We start from the raw sequence: 15,025 nt of genomic DNA on the forward strand, positions 1-15,025 counted from the left end.
AAAGAGATGACCTCTTCCTGTGTTGAGGAACCCAAGGAGGGCTATGTTGATACAATGGATGAGCTTCAGTGTTTGGTAGAAACAGTGTCAGAATATTTAGCAGAGAAGGAAGAGGAGATTAATAAATTTAGTTCCCTTTCAGAAACTAAAAAAACACTTAAACATAATAGTACTATTAATAATGCAGAAAAGAAAATCCCTGAGGATCAAATACAATCTTCAAACCTTGTCAAGAACGATAAGGACAAGGCCATCTCTTTCCCTGAGCTGAATGGAGTGAAATGTGCTGTTGGTTCTTTATTTAGTTCACTCTCAGAAAAGGTGGGTTCAGGCACAAAGCATCTAACAACCTCTGTGGAAAAGCTGGTTCATTTAGTTCCAGAGAAAACAGAAACTCTCAATCAAACAGGGGTGAGTAATTCGCCATCTAGACCCAGAGCCAGGTCAGTATCAGAGAATGATCTTTCCATACGATCTCCGTCTCTGATATCTTCTCAAACAGTTGACAATAAGGACTTTTGCAAAGTGGACAGAACTTCTGAAAATGAGCACAAGGACAGTACAACTGGAAATCTAAACTCTCAGGATCCAATGGAAACTATTGGAAGGGACTCAGCTCCACAGAGTCAGAGTTCGGTTATAAAGTCTGTTTTCAGCATGCTAAATCCATTAAAGATTTTTTCGGAAAAGGATGAAACCAAAAACGATGATGACCAGAACAAGTCAACAAGAAAGGAAAACTTTGTTGCATATGATTTGGGGTCAAATCAAGGGGAAGACACCCTTGGCAATGACAGTAGCATTGTCACTTTAAATAGGAGTGATGGAGAAACTCCCCACCACCAAATGCCCCTAAGTGAGGATTTGTTTTCTTCTAACTCAGCCTTTGAACCTTCTAACTCAGCTCTTTCTGCAAGTAAGAAAGATGATGTTGTGAATCTATTGGAAAGAGAACCTGGTACAGATCTGTCTGTGTTACCAGAGCAACCAAAAATATGTGTCAAGGATACTTTGGCATATCCCTGTGTAGCTGGGAGTGGAACTGTAAATAAAGAGGCATCTTCAGAGCCATTAGAGGGGAAGAAAATTACTGGTGATGATTTCCTGGAACCACTCAGAAAATCTTTTAGCCAGTTTTTGCTCACTTCCCCTGAGGCCTGTTCAAAGGAGACTTTGTCAGACTCTATGAAAATTCACCAGTTGGAAGAAGATGGATGGGAAAGGGACCCTAAGAAAGATGGATGTTCCTTTCCCTTTAGTGGAAAATTACATATTCCATTTCTCAAAGTTCTTAGTCATTCTGAAAAGCAGCAGGATTTAAAAGAGAAAGGAAGCGTGTTCCCTTTGTTTAAATTTTCTTTCACTGACAGCCATAAAACTGTCAATGACCAGAGTTTTCGTGGCTCAGCAGTAACCACTGATGAAGAAGTCCAAAGAAACTGCCGTGCAAATGCCAAACTTAGTTCAATAAAATCTAGTTCAGTTCCAGATATTCATAGTAATCTAAGGAAATTTGGTGATATAAAGACATCTAATGAGAGTGACCAAATAAATACTTCTGAAGATGCCACACTTACTAAAATAAAGTGTGATTCGGCTCCAAATATTAATAGTAATCTTGGGAAATTTGGGAGTATAGAGAAATTAAACTCAAGTAACCACACAGCAGTAGAGAACTGTGAGAGAGATACCTTAAACATTCCTGGAGATATGTCCAAAGAACATATACCTTTAGATTCTTTAGAAGAAAGTAAGGCTCTTACACAAGTGACATCCTTAACAGTACCAGACTCTTCATTAGCAGTTAGTTCTACCATTTCAAAACCCACCTCGGTTAATGAAATGAGTGATGCCAAACTTGTAGACAAAGCTTCTGAGAAAAGAACCCAAGGAGGACTCTTTTCTAGCCTGTTTAACAAGTTTTCTTCTTTAGAAAACTTGTCTAATCAACAAGAATTAAACGTGAAAAAAGATGACTCTCCTCACAGGAGTAATACCTCAAGCTTATTCTCTGGAATATTTAACTTGATATCCAGTAGCAGTATGACTGATTCTAAACCAGATGAAGCAAAGTCTATGTCTTTAGGTGACCTAAAAGGTTTGAATGGAACTAAACGTTTATCCTCGGATGAGATCCCTGTTACTTCATGTGTGATTTCTGAAAACCAGAGGAATCATGAAAAACAAGAAACTTCTGGCTTTATAAAAAGATGCTTGACTTTACCTAAAGAAGACATTCCATTATCTGATGCTGGGGTTGACAATCATTGCCCTCCTACGTGGAAAAACCAGCAAAGTGAAAAGAATTGCCCCTCTTCTGCAAACAGTGTACTTCAATGCACTCCAGTTGCACAGCAGGACCTATCAGAGAAATCTTTGCCTATGAGGCAAATACCACATCATGTTCTTGAGGCAAAACTACATGAGAATTCTAACAAGTCAACTTCACCTATATTAAATACTAATATTCTTAGTCATTCAAACCACTATCAGTCTTTTGAAGACATGGACAGTCCTTTCTCTTATGACTGGGATTCTGATATAAAAGATTTCTCAACGAGTTCCAGAAAAATTCAGCCAGTATATTATGTGTTGAATCAAAATACATTTCCACCAACCGATGATTTCTTGTGGCCTGACTCAGAAAACTCAGCAATAAACTTTTGCCAAAAGGATCAAAATGCAAATATCTTGGAGGAGAGAACAAATCCAAACAGTGTCATTTGGTGTGACTTACCATATGAATCATTCAACCAGTTAGCATTTAATGAAGATTACTTATTAAGAGGTGATATGTGGGCAGCTAACTCATTATATGGAAGTTCTTGTTATTTTCCAATTAATGAGACTAAGAATTCACTAGAAGAACTACCCATTGACTTAAGTTGTTCTTCAGGTTATGAGAAGAGTACACGCCCCATAGTTGATCTAGATTCATCAAGAATGGATGAAAACTTTATTTTTTCAAGTGTTGGTTATGAATATCAGGAGTGGTTGTCATGTCTTGAAAATGGAATGTGGTGGCCATCAGAGGATGGTGATTATGGATATTTTATGTTTCATGATGGCCAATATATCTATTTTTTCCTTACCGATTCTACTGGGCAGTATGCATATTTATTTATACCTGATTTTTCTTATGAAGACTGTTTGAATTGTGACTTACAAAATGTGACAAATGATCTGTCAAGTATTATGTTGGATGATTGTACTGTTTCTGCTTACAGTTTTAAAGTACTTGACAAGGAAGATGAATTACTGTGGTATGTTGAAGAGGAACCAGATGATGACCCACTTGATTTATCTGTAGTTTTGCCAAGAAGTGAGGGACCAGTGTATCTAAATTTAGGAACCTTTTCACAAGTACTTGAGTCAGATTATGACCAAAGGAATCAACCATTAGATTTTTCAGGCTATAATCAAAAGTCTAAAGGAAATTTTGTAGCTTTTAAAGAAAGGCCATGTGGTTCTGAAGACTCTGAATGTATATTGGATCTCAGAAATCAGCCCCAAACTATTGGTAATCATGTCTTAAATAAAAATGAAATTATAAAGGGAGATAAACATCAGCCTCTCTCTAAGGATTCATCAGTTAACCTTTCTAGTTTCCATTGGATCCAGTCTTCTTCTGAAGAAGCTTCCTCTTCAGAAGGTAAGACTAACACATTTCCTAAAAATAAGGCTAACATCCCACAGCAAACAGAAGAGATGTCATCATTAAACAAAGTGACTTCGTTATTTTCTGCTTTGGGTGCTTCAATTGGAAATACTTTGAATTTTGAGAAGAGTGAAACCTTAAAGTCATCAGCCACAGAGAAAAGAGATCAGCAGTCAAACTTAGCAGAGATAACAAATGACAGTCTTCAGTTATTAATCTCAAGTAAGCAACTAGAGAGTAACTCTCAAAATGAGGAAGAAAGTCTTCTCAAGAAGGATTTAGAGAGACAAATAGTATCCAGTGTTCAGCAACTAGAATTCACTAAAAATATGAAGAAAGAATCCCCTTTAAATAAAAGCATACATGTGAAAAAGCAAAGTTTGTTAAAACCTGTTTTTCAGGTAAGCCAAACAACTCCTCAGGATAATTCAGATATAGAAGATGACAAGATGATTACAGCTGACTCTGTTTCAGCTTCCCGTGTATCACAGCTTAGTAGGGATGAACACAAGAACTGTAAGCCTCCCCAGGACCAATCTTCCAAAGAGCCTGAGAGAACTTTATTTAAAAGCGCACTGAAGCTCTTTGGCCGGGAAGAAGACCCTTCAGTAAGTGCAGCGGCAAATGAAAAGCAGTCATCTGGATTTCTGAACCTGTTTAAAACCCAAGTAAATAAAGAAGGATCACCAAGTTTAGAAAAGAATAATGATAAAAATAGAAAGATATCATCTCAGGAAAAGAATGAATCTCCTGGTGTTTCAAATTTTTTTGGTACTCTAGGGGATTTCTTTAAAAGCAGTATGTCTCCTATACAAACAACGGAAAATGTGGCTGTTTCTTCAGTGACTAATAAGGAAGAGGTCAAGTCTAGTCCTGATGCCACACATCTAGCTAGACAGGATATTGGGAACTTCCCTGCTGCACCAGTTTCCTCTAAAGGGAAAGTTCGAGTTAGAGGTCTGAACAAGCAGACTACCATTGATGACAGTGAGCTAAAGGAACCAGCAATTAAGGACATCAAGGGTGATCATTTGACTGAAGAAGAGGTACCCTCCAGAAACCACCTAACCTACAAGTCACCAAATTCATCTTTCTCAACAGGTTTCAAAGACTCTTCCAAAGATTCTTCAGTAGAAACCAGTGGTGGGTCTATAGTGACAGAAGTCCCAAGAAGTGATAAAATATCTTTAGATATTCCGAGCAGAAGAAATTCAAATGAACAAGATCAGTTTTCTGACAAAGACCACAGTTTTTCAACTGCCACAACATCTCCCTCCCAACCAGAATTGCCAACAAGAAAGAGTATATTTTCTTTCCTGACTGGATCTGAAAAATCTGAGAACAGAGCCTCTACTGCTCTACCCAGAACCAAATCTCAAGCAGAAGGGCTATTCACACTTCCTTCCTTTTTCCCCACTGCTAACTCAGGCAGCAAGAAGGATGCCTCTCCTAAAAGCTCTTTCAGTTTCTTCAACTTGTCTTTTCTGGATGAAAAGCAGCAGAGTCCTGGGAACAAACAGAACCTTTCAACTACTGCTCCAGTGACTTCCCAGCCCTGTAAGAAGCCAAGTGTTTTTGTGGACATGAGTGGTACAATAACTAAAGAAGGTTCTAATGGCAACAGAGATAGCATGGTCCAGGAAGTAGTTCATGAACAGCAAGTGGCTTTTTGTGTTTCCATTAGCAACACCACTGAGATGATCTCCCTTGCAGATGAGCTCAATGTAGAGGAGAAAGATCCAGGAAAACTAGGTTCCAGTAATGGACCAAGGACATCTTCAGATTTCCAGACAAATCAATCACAAAAAGACATTGTTCCTCATTCACCAGGATTTCAGGCACAGACTGAAACACTGCTCATTGGTCCAGAGAGCCTTGAGATATCTACCCACGAAGAAGCTTTTATACAAGAAGCATCCATGAGTGACTCACTGACCAGCTCTTTTTCCCGTGATAGCCATTTGGTTGAAAAGCTCAACAATTTAGACACTTGTACTAACTCCCACCAAAATGAAAGATTTACTAGTGATCCGTTGAATTTGCCATTAGAAAAGGCCCCTGATGAGGTCTTAACAAAGATCCTGGAGCCAACTTCTTCCTCTGTGGAGCCAGGAGGTACATGGCACCTCCAGAGTCAAGGTGCAGATAAAGAGGAAGACAAATCAGTGTTGGACTCTTCAGTAGAAATGCTTTCAGGGTTTGTGACCAAAGTGAAATCTTTCTCTGGGTCCTTAATTGAACCTCCCAAAACGTTCTCCGGACTTTTCTCTTCTCCTAAACCTCCAAAGAAAAATTCTTTTTTCTCTCTTTCTTCTGGTACAGCATCTCAGCCTCTCAAAGGTGAGTTATTTGGAATTTTTAAAAGTCCCAAACCAGAGACATGCAAACAAGAATCATCTGTTGCAGCTACTGCATTGCTTCAAAATGGTAGTCTCAAAGATACTGTAGGGTCAGTACCTCCAGAAAATTTATGTAAAGAAGTTACCTTGGGAGCACTCAATTCAGAATCTATGGTCAGTGACTGTGGAATGACAGTGGTTAGTGCAGAGTCAGACTTGGAGACCTTGACAGATGATCCTAAATTAACAACTGAAATGGAAAACAATAATATTCCAGACAATATTCCAGAACCCCAACATTCTGAAACAATTGAGGGTACATCTTCTGTCTCAGGGGATGATACTGGGCAAGGAGTATTGTCTCTGAGCGATGAAGGAGACATGGGGATGCTGCAGGCTATGGACACAGAGGCATCATTGGAAGCAGAGCATATCCCATTGCCAATGCAGTTGCATCCAGATCCTACCTGGATTGCCAAAGAGCTTCCTCCTCCAGTTCAGCCACCTCTTCCTCTTGAGCCAGAGCCAGATATGCAATCCATCTCCGCAAACCAAGACTTCTTAGAGCTACAGGCAGCCAGTTCACTAGAAACAGCGCTATTCAGTGAGGCAAGTGTCAGCCAGAGTGCCACACCGGAAACCCAAGGGTACATTTCTCACCCTCCACTGGAGGAACCTGTGCTTTGTGCCAAAGAACATTGTGAGATACTTGATGCCCAGAAAGACTCACCTGCAGTCCCTCAGGAAATGGAGCAGCCAATCCCAAACGTGACCAGTTGGCCAAAGCTCCATTTCCCATCTTCTGCTGCTGACTACGGGAAATCACTGAGCTCTTTCTTTTCCTCACCTTCCTCCACTGGCAGTAGAGCAGCAGAGACTGGTTTAATGTCCAGTTTTAAGAAGTTGTCAACTCTCTTTGAGGGAGGTAGTGAGGGGAAGGGGAGTAGTGTAGTGGCAAGCGATTCAAAACTAAGGTTTGGAAAGAAGCTGGATCTTTCATTTCCATGGCCGAAAGAGAACAAAGGGGACTCTGAACAAATGCCTGCAGAATCCTCCTCTCCAGGTTTGGTTATAAGCAGTGATCAAGACCTTAAATCTGGTGAGACTGACAAAACTTTGGAGTCTTTTCAAATGTCTGGGGCCTGTGCTGAGCCAGCTAAGGCTCAGCCCACTGGGACCTTCGAGCAGCTGGGGGCTGGGCAACGTGTATGTACTCAGGAGCTTTCAAGGCCTGGAGAAGTGGAAAACCAGCAAGAAATCCCAGCATCTGGAGAAGACAAGGATACCAAAGATATCTGTCCTTCAGAGAATCATGAGGAAGAACACTGCACTGTCTCTGAGCTACTTCAACCAGAAACACATGAAGAGGAGGCAGAGCCTGCTAGCACTGGCTCTGTTTCAAATGTACAGCAGCCAATTACTCTGCTGGACATCAAGGAACCAAAGACCAGCAAAAGGCCTGTTCTCAACTAAAGCATCATAAATGATTTTAAGGAATTGACCATTTATGATGCAATGACTTAGTGGTAGCTTAACCATAGCCTGCTTTTTATCCTCCTTGTGTCTTTCCCAGCACCTGAGCTTCATGTTAGGCATTAAGTAACAAGAAATAATATGTGGATATTGTCATCTCTTCTCTCTACCAAATATAATTCACTTATTGGAACAATGCGCTTCCTGCTTAAAGGAAAGGCTAAATTCTGGGATTTACTTACTCTGGCTTGCTCTGCCTTGAATAATGTAGAAGGGAGAAGGGAGGGCAAGAAGAGGCAGCAAGTCATTGAGTGGCATATATTATTAATAATTATAGCCATGTGATAGGCTTGAATGCTTCCTTGGGCCTTGAACACTTATATCTGTAATAGCTGGGAGAGATCTACTTTGCTTTGCTTTTCCAAGTCTTCTAAGATGCTTTCTCCAGTGGCAATGAGATTACTAAGTAGAATATAAAATGCAAAGGATGGCTTGGAATAATCTATACTGTATATCCTATTCCATATGGATTTCCATAGCTTCTTGCAGTTTCTGAATTTTATCACCCATGAGACTGGTGTTTGTTAGGTGTTTTTGGTAGAGTCTCCCAGGAGCTCAGGGCTGTCATTTGCTGTGGAGCATTGTGCTCTATGGTAGAGCAGTGTACAGGGTCCAGCTGCAAGTTCAGTTCAGTTCAGTCGCTCAGTCGTGTCCGACTCTTTGCAACCCCATGAATTGCAAAGTGTACTATTATTTCTCCTAAGAGGAAGCACCATACAGGACAGTTTAAGAGTGCTGCCTTGAACACTGGCCCAAAGCAGTCCAAAGAAGTTGGTCAAATACTTTGGAGATTGTGTGTTAGGAACTACTCAGCACAGTAGCCTGGTACCTCTCCTACTGCTATGGGGTGAAAAATCAGAAATCAGCCTGGAAACACCAGATAATTGGGAGGAACCGGAGGGAAAATAACACTGGAAAACAATAAACATTAGCCCTTTAGTTAAAGCCTGACTCTTTGGCAAGGGAATTCCTGTCTATTGTCCCCACAGAATTAAAATGAAGGGCCCCTGACTTGGGATGGAACTATCTAGATGGGGCTAGGATAGGTCATGTAGATCATCCCCAAGTCCCTCTATTTTGAATAGGACTGAATCCTTAAAATTCAGTACATGGCTCAAGGGAGTAACTTCTAAATCCTATTCTTTCTATACAGTCACAATTCACTGCCACTTTCTCTATGCCTCTTATACCAGGAGAACAAATTTCCTTTCTGGGTATGGGAATTCAGGTGGTTGAGAGAGGGGGTTGTTCTGGTCTCTCTTCAGGAACAAAAATGCATTAATGTGGCCCTGACTCAGATCTTGGAGATGGACTGTGTCCATTTTGTCCAAAACTGAGCCATGACCTGAGAAGAACTCAGTTATAGATGGCTCTGGGATACTTCCTATGCTGCCAGGGATACCACGGTAACATTCATGTCAATGAGACCATTCTCCCTGAGGAATTTCTTTGTCCTAGCCTCTATTCGGCTTCCATTACCTTGTGCAGATGGTTGAGGGACAATTGAAGGAACATGTTCACTTTCCTTTGCACATTCTGAGGAACAGACCTTTATATTTCCAATTGGAGAGGAAGAAAAGAGTTCTCAATTTAATAGGTAACAGAAAAAGGGAGTAGAGTTCATCCATCCATTTTACTTTGTGAAAATTAGAAAACTTTGATTACAGCCACTGGACAGGTTGTTTTTAAGAAGTTCGAGCAGGGAATTTTAGGCATAAACAGACTATTTGAAAAATTCTTAATCCTACTTAGAAAATAGCAGATTAAGATAAAGAATTCTTCAAAGTCAGTTGCAGGGCTGGGGCTAAGTGCTGTTGGAGAACCCAGCATGCTGTGTTGTTTTTCCTTGTTGTGATTTTGCTGAATAGAGCCTAGTTCTTCTAGAATGTGAACTTTGCTCCTCTCTTCCCAGGAACCTCCTGTTTGTGATCCTTGCCACTGATAGAATCATTATTTCCTGGATTCATCCATTATTTTGTTCCGGTCTTTAGTTTGTATTTGTTTACTAATCTGTCCTCCTCTCATTCTCACAGCCCCACCAGCAGTAGTAGGTATGGCTCCTCCTGTAACGTGAGTCAAGGAAGCTCTCAGTTAAGTGAACTGGACCAGTGTCATGAACAAGATGATGACCGTCGGGAGAGGGACTCCATTCATTCCTGCCACAGCTCTAGTAGCCTCTCCAGAGATGGCCAAGTGGGTTTTGGAGAACAAGAGAAAGCCTTGGAGGTGACAGGTGAAGAGGAGAAAGGGGGAGTGTGTGAACCCAAGGAGATGAAAGAAGATGCCACAGCCCATCCACCCCCAGATATGGTGCTACACAGAGACCTTGTCCGAGGCCCCCAGGAGAGGTAGGTCATGGCTACCTTGAGGAGCTCATATGGTTTCCTCAGTACTTGCCCTATGGTACTGCTGACAGAATGCAATTGCTGTTTGTTTCCCTGCAGCTGGGTATGGTTGTGATCCGGATACTGAGGCTTACCTCTGCACTGCTTCCATTGTTTTCTGGTGTAATTACCAAAGTATTTCAAGGATCTCTGAAGAACATTGTAGCTGCAGTGTACCAGGTCTTCTAGAGTCTGTAGTTCTTGGCTTACTAGTTGACCCCATATATGACAACCTCTGAGTCTGGAACTGACCTGAGCCCTGCAGATTATTTCATTCAGAGGAGCTGCTTCAAATAAAACAGGCTTCCTAGCCTATTAATGTTTTAATTTTTTATGGTGAACAGTGTTTTTCATTTTTGTTTTTTTCCTTGACTAATCTGGGAGACAGTTAAAGAATCGATCTAGAAGCCAAATCTAAATCACCTTTCTGTCTCCCTGGGGCCTAGCAGTATGTCTGGCAGTTGATACCCAGAAGAAGGAAAATTTTAAATTTGTCCTTTTAATAGTCACATAATGAATGTAGTTTGAGTATTGTTATTGTTGAGCTAAATTGGTCAGTGAGTTGCTGATAGGTTGGGGCAAAGCAGGGTTTCTCAGTCTTGGCACTATTAACGTTTTTAGCCAGATAATTCTTTCTTCGTTTTTTTGTTTTGTTTTGTTTTCGATATTTTAGCTACATTGTTCAGCATGTGGTATGGTTCCCTGACCAGGGGTCAAATTCAGGCCTCCACAGTGAAAGCACTGAATCGTAACCACTAGGCCATCAGGGGACTCCGAGAGCCAGATTATTGTTTGTTATGGGGAGCTACTGTATGCCTTGTAGAATGTTTAGTGCCATCCCTGGCCTCTGCACACTACATGCCTGTAGCAGCTCTCGGTGTGACAACCAGACATGTCTCCAGATATTATTGCCAGAGTTCTCCTGAGGGGTGAAACTGTCCTTAATTGAAAACCACTGGAGTAGAGTGACAAGAGCTAGGTGTGACTTAAATTCTCAAATTTCAAGGTCATGGGAAGATCAGAGCAGCGAACACTGATTATATGGTAAAAGTTAGAAAACAGTTGATGCCTCTACTGTACCACTCGAAGGTAGAAACTTATTTTCTGTTTGTTTTCCTGATTTTTAATCATCTCTGGTGGCTCATCTAGTAGACAAGACATCAGAGAGACTGAGTTCTGGACCAGCTTTTTTTTTAAACTGGATTGACAACTCACTAAAAGATAGCTCTTTGTAGACCTTGGACTTTAAAGATGCTATTGTCTGGGTAGAGTTCTTGGTCAAGCAGCAGAAGTGCCCATCCTTCTCTCAGGCTTTGTCATCCCAGATCCTAGCTGCGCAAGTGACATCCAGGCTGGTTTCAGAAGGGCCCGCAGATGCTTTAAAACAACTGACGCAGTGAAGTGGCGTCAGTGCCTAGCATATATATTGTGTGTCTGTATGGTGGTTTCTTGTTTACTGCCTTGGCAATAGATGCCAGTGAGCGAGGGGAGAAGCATCATCACCGAGAATGAACCGCTATTCCACAGGCAAAACCTAGATGATTATTTGTTTAATATAGGCTAGTGTTTCTGCCTCAGAGCTCCTTTGTTATGTGTATTGTTCCCTGCACTTAGGATGTTCCTGAGGCAGCTCAAGGAACAAGATCACAGCAGGAGGAGGGCTCTGCCTTTTTTCTTAGTGCTTTGATGTAGACTAGGAATTGATAGGCCTTCCAAAATACTTAGTGGAGTAGGAAGGGTTTGCAGGAACACAGTTCTGCCCCAAGGATGCTATGTAGAGCCCCTAAGGGAGAGTGGTGATCCTGAGAGGTGGGGAAGAGGCCTACTCCATGCCTCTCTGCACCGTTTCCATGTTAGCCACTGACTTAGGGCCCTTGTCACTGCTTTTAGTATTCTGACCCCTAACTGTTCCAGTGAGCTGCCTCGTCAGGTGAGTGGAAAAAGGGAAAGAAAGAAAGGGAACAGATGAAAAGCTAAAAGCAATTGTCATTTTTAGAGAAGAATTTTTTTCATGTTGGATGTTCAGGATATGCTGTTTTAGTGGCTTGAATCACTAGAGAAGTATAGGCATGAATGCAAACCTTTTAATTTTAGGTATTTGGCAGTTTTGACTTGAGCACTGTCATCCTGTGGCCTGGGCTTATTCTTAAGGAACATTCTTTTCTCTGTTACAAGTTTTCCTGAGGAGACTGCATCTTCGCCATTTACCCAAGCCAGAGCGCACTGGATCCGAGCAGTTACCAAGGTTCGACTCCAGCTACAGGAGGTAGGAAGTCTGTTGTTCCAGTTCTAGCTGGGACAGTTTTTCCTTTGAAACTGGGAGACATATGGTGCTGAAGAAGCAGCCAGTGATTAGTCATATTATAGTGTGCTTCTGGGAATGCATGACAAGTAAGCTAGAGCCTTAAGAGATGGGAAGGTAGCTGTTGACTTCCTTCTACCCTAAATAATGGAACTCAAATAGACCTGGTGGGTCTATTTAATTTGGTACTACTATCATCGGTGAGGCTATTTCGAGTTTAGGATAGGAGACTATTTCAGGGCCTCTTAGGGTTAGTTGTTGTTTCCTTTGGCCAGCCAGTTCAAGTGCCACTGGCTGACTTTTACAGGGTTGGAAATTTTACTCCAGAGTTTCTGTGGGGTCCCCTCATTTAAGGTCCAAAACATCAACACATTAAACTAATGTAAAAAAGTAAAAATAGAAATATTTTTCATTTTCAATGTTACAAGTTTGGAGTATCTTTATCTGTGTTTCAGTAGTCAGTCTTCAGGCAGAAAGGTGGTTTTTAAATGATGACAGGTGGCTGTCAGTAGTATAATACCTGGCAGCTGTTAAAAATGAAAGCATGCTTACCTGTGTAAACACACTTTAAAAGTAATTTATTTTGAAATAACCTAAGAGAAAAGTTGACAAAACAGTAGTGTAAAGAACTCCCATATCCTGCTCACCAAAGTGCCCCAGTTGTTGACATTTTGTATTATTTTTGCTTTCTCACCCTGCATCTATAATGACTAATCTTTTGCTGAACCATTTGAGAGAAAGGGAGAGGCATGATGTTCTCCTTTTTGTATTTTCCAAAAAGGCAAGGCTACTCTCCACTGTAACCAAGAAATCCACAGTGACAACGCTGTCATCAAAACCCCATGCAAATTTTGCTAACTATCCCAACAATGTCTCTTCTCTGGTCCAGGATACAACTCAGGCTAACATGTTGCATTTAATAATCTTGTCTCTTAATCTCCTTTACTCTGAAACAGTTCCTCTTGTTTTTGACAGATACTATAGGCCTTCACTTTGTATTCTTCACTTTGGGTCCGTCTAGTGTTTCCTCATGTCCAGACTCAAGCCATACTTCCTTGGCAGGGATTACACAAAAATGGTATATTGGACTCTTTTTAGTGAATTGCATCAGAAAGTACATGTTGTCAGCCTGTCCTACCTCTTGTAATGTTAACCTTAATCACCTAGTTAAGGTTGTATCAATCAGATTTCTCCACTGTTAGGCACCATTTTTTCTTGGCAATTCATAAGTGTTTTGTGGTTCAGTACTCTGAGATGATGCCAGTATCTCGTTCTCATCAAATCTCCATGTACAGGCTAAGGATCCGTGTATGACTTCTGTCTGAATCTACCACCACAAACGCTGGTTGCCAAATGGTAACTTTCTATTTCCATTATCCTTTCTACATTCGTTAGTTGGCATACTACTATAAAGAAGAGAATTCTCTTTTTTTCATCAGTTTTTTATTACTAATTTTTTAAAAGTAAGGGTCTTATAATTATAATAAAGGAAAATAAAATAAATAACCTCCATGTAGAAGAAGAGTTCTGAATGAGAAAAACAAGAATGTATTGGAGCGGTTTGTCAAGGCCTTTTAAGAGGCAGTTCAGAGTCTCTCAAGGATAGCTAAAAGCAGTTGCCAGAGCTTGGAATCATCTAGAGAAAAGCATGCTTTATTTAAGAGTAACCAAGAATGATTGCAATTTAATGAATACTGGAACAGTAGTAAATATATTCTTAACACAGGTCATGTAACTGAAAGCTGATTAGGTGTGGCCAAGAGGAGGAAGGGGAGCCAGAGAAGGATCTGATAACAGCTGAAGATAGAGGCAGAAGTACACCATTTATACTTAAGATGAGATTTACTGGCAGATTGAGGTTTTGAGACAGTAAGAAGTTCAGTATGGCACCAAGGACTTTTTTTTCTGAGTAATTGAAAGTTCTACCCATCTGCCCTAAGATAATAATTTTTTGTTAGTTTCTTTTTCTTATAGAATTTCCCTATGCAGGTATAAGTAAATATGAATTATATTCTAATCCCCCCTTTTTTCTTTACCCCCCCCCAAAAAAAAAAGGTATGTTATACACATAGGGAATATCTTGTTTTTTCACTTGGATATTCTTCCATATTACTTCTAAGAGAACTTCTTTCTTTTTAAGTGGTTGCATAACATTTCATTGTAGAATGAACTACAGTGTTTAATTAGTCTTCTGTTGATGTTCATTTGGTTGTTTTGGGCCATTTGCTGTAACAAACCATATTGCAAATGATTACCTTTTACATACATCATTTTGTTTGTGTTCAAATATATCTGAGAGGATATATTTATAATTTCAATAAATATTGGTCTCCATTTATCAGTGTCTTAAAACAACAAAGGTTTATTTTACTCATGCTTCTTATCATCCTGTATGTTGAATTCTACTTTGTTATCTTCTGTGCAATCCAGGGTAAGTGATCAGCCAGCTTCTAGAACATTGCCGATATTGATGGTGGAGGGAAAGAAAAGATAACAAATGAAAGAGAACATAGCAGATTACTCTTTGGCCCAGAAGATACAGTATGTCACTTTTGCTCACATTTCTATGGCTTAACCAAATTATATATATAATCATATATAACTTCAAGCAAATGGTATACCTTGAAATAGATAGATTGGGATATTTGTGAAAAACTTTAATAACTAGCTCAAAGTGTATCTGCCTTCCACCAACTTAAACTCTTACCAGTAATGTCATGACATATTGGGAATAAAGAAACCAGATCCTTTGCAGGAAGAATTTGAAAAGCAATGATATAGACTATATTCCTTTCCAGTGCTACTTCTT

At 40.3% G+C, this 15,025-nt stretch overlaps 1 protein-coding gene across 2 annotated transcripts in view; it reads left to right on the plus strand.

Annotated features, from left to right (window-relative positions):
* Positions 1-15,025, plus strand: part of UNC13B (unc-13 homolog B) — a 219,152-nt gene that overhangs the window by 120,563 nt on the left and 83,564 nt on the right. For both annotated transcript variants that reach the window (XM_005683832.3, XM_005683831.3), the window contains exons 9-10: positions 9,564-9,878; positions 12,090-12,180. In XM_005683832.3, coding sequence (XP_005683889.2) covers positions 9,564-9,878; positions 12,090-12,180 — 406 coding nt within the window. The remainder of the gene's footprint in view (positions 1-9,563; positions 9,879-12,089; positions 12,181-15,025) is intronic.

Source organism: Capra hircus, chromosome 8 (genome assembly GCF_001704415.2).
Source record: "Capra hircus breed San Clemente chromosome 8, ASM170441v1, whole genome shotgun sequence".
Taxonomy (NCBI): Eukaryota; Metazoa; Chordata; class Mammalia; order Artiodactyla; family Bovidae; genus Capra; species Capra hircus.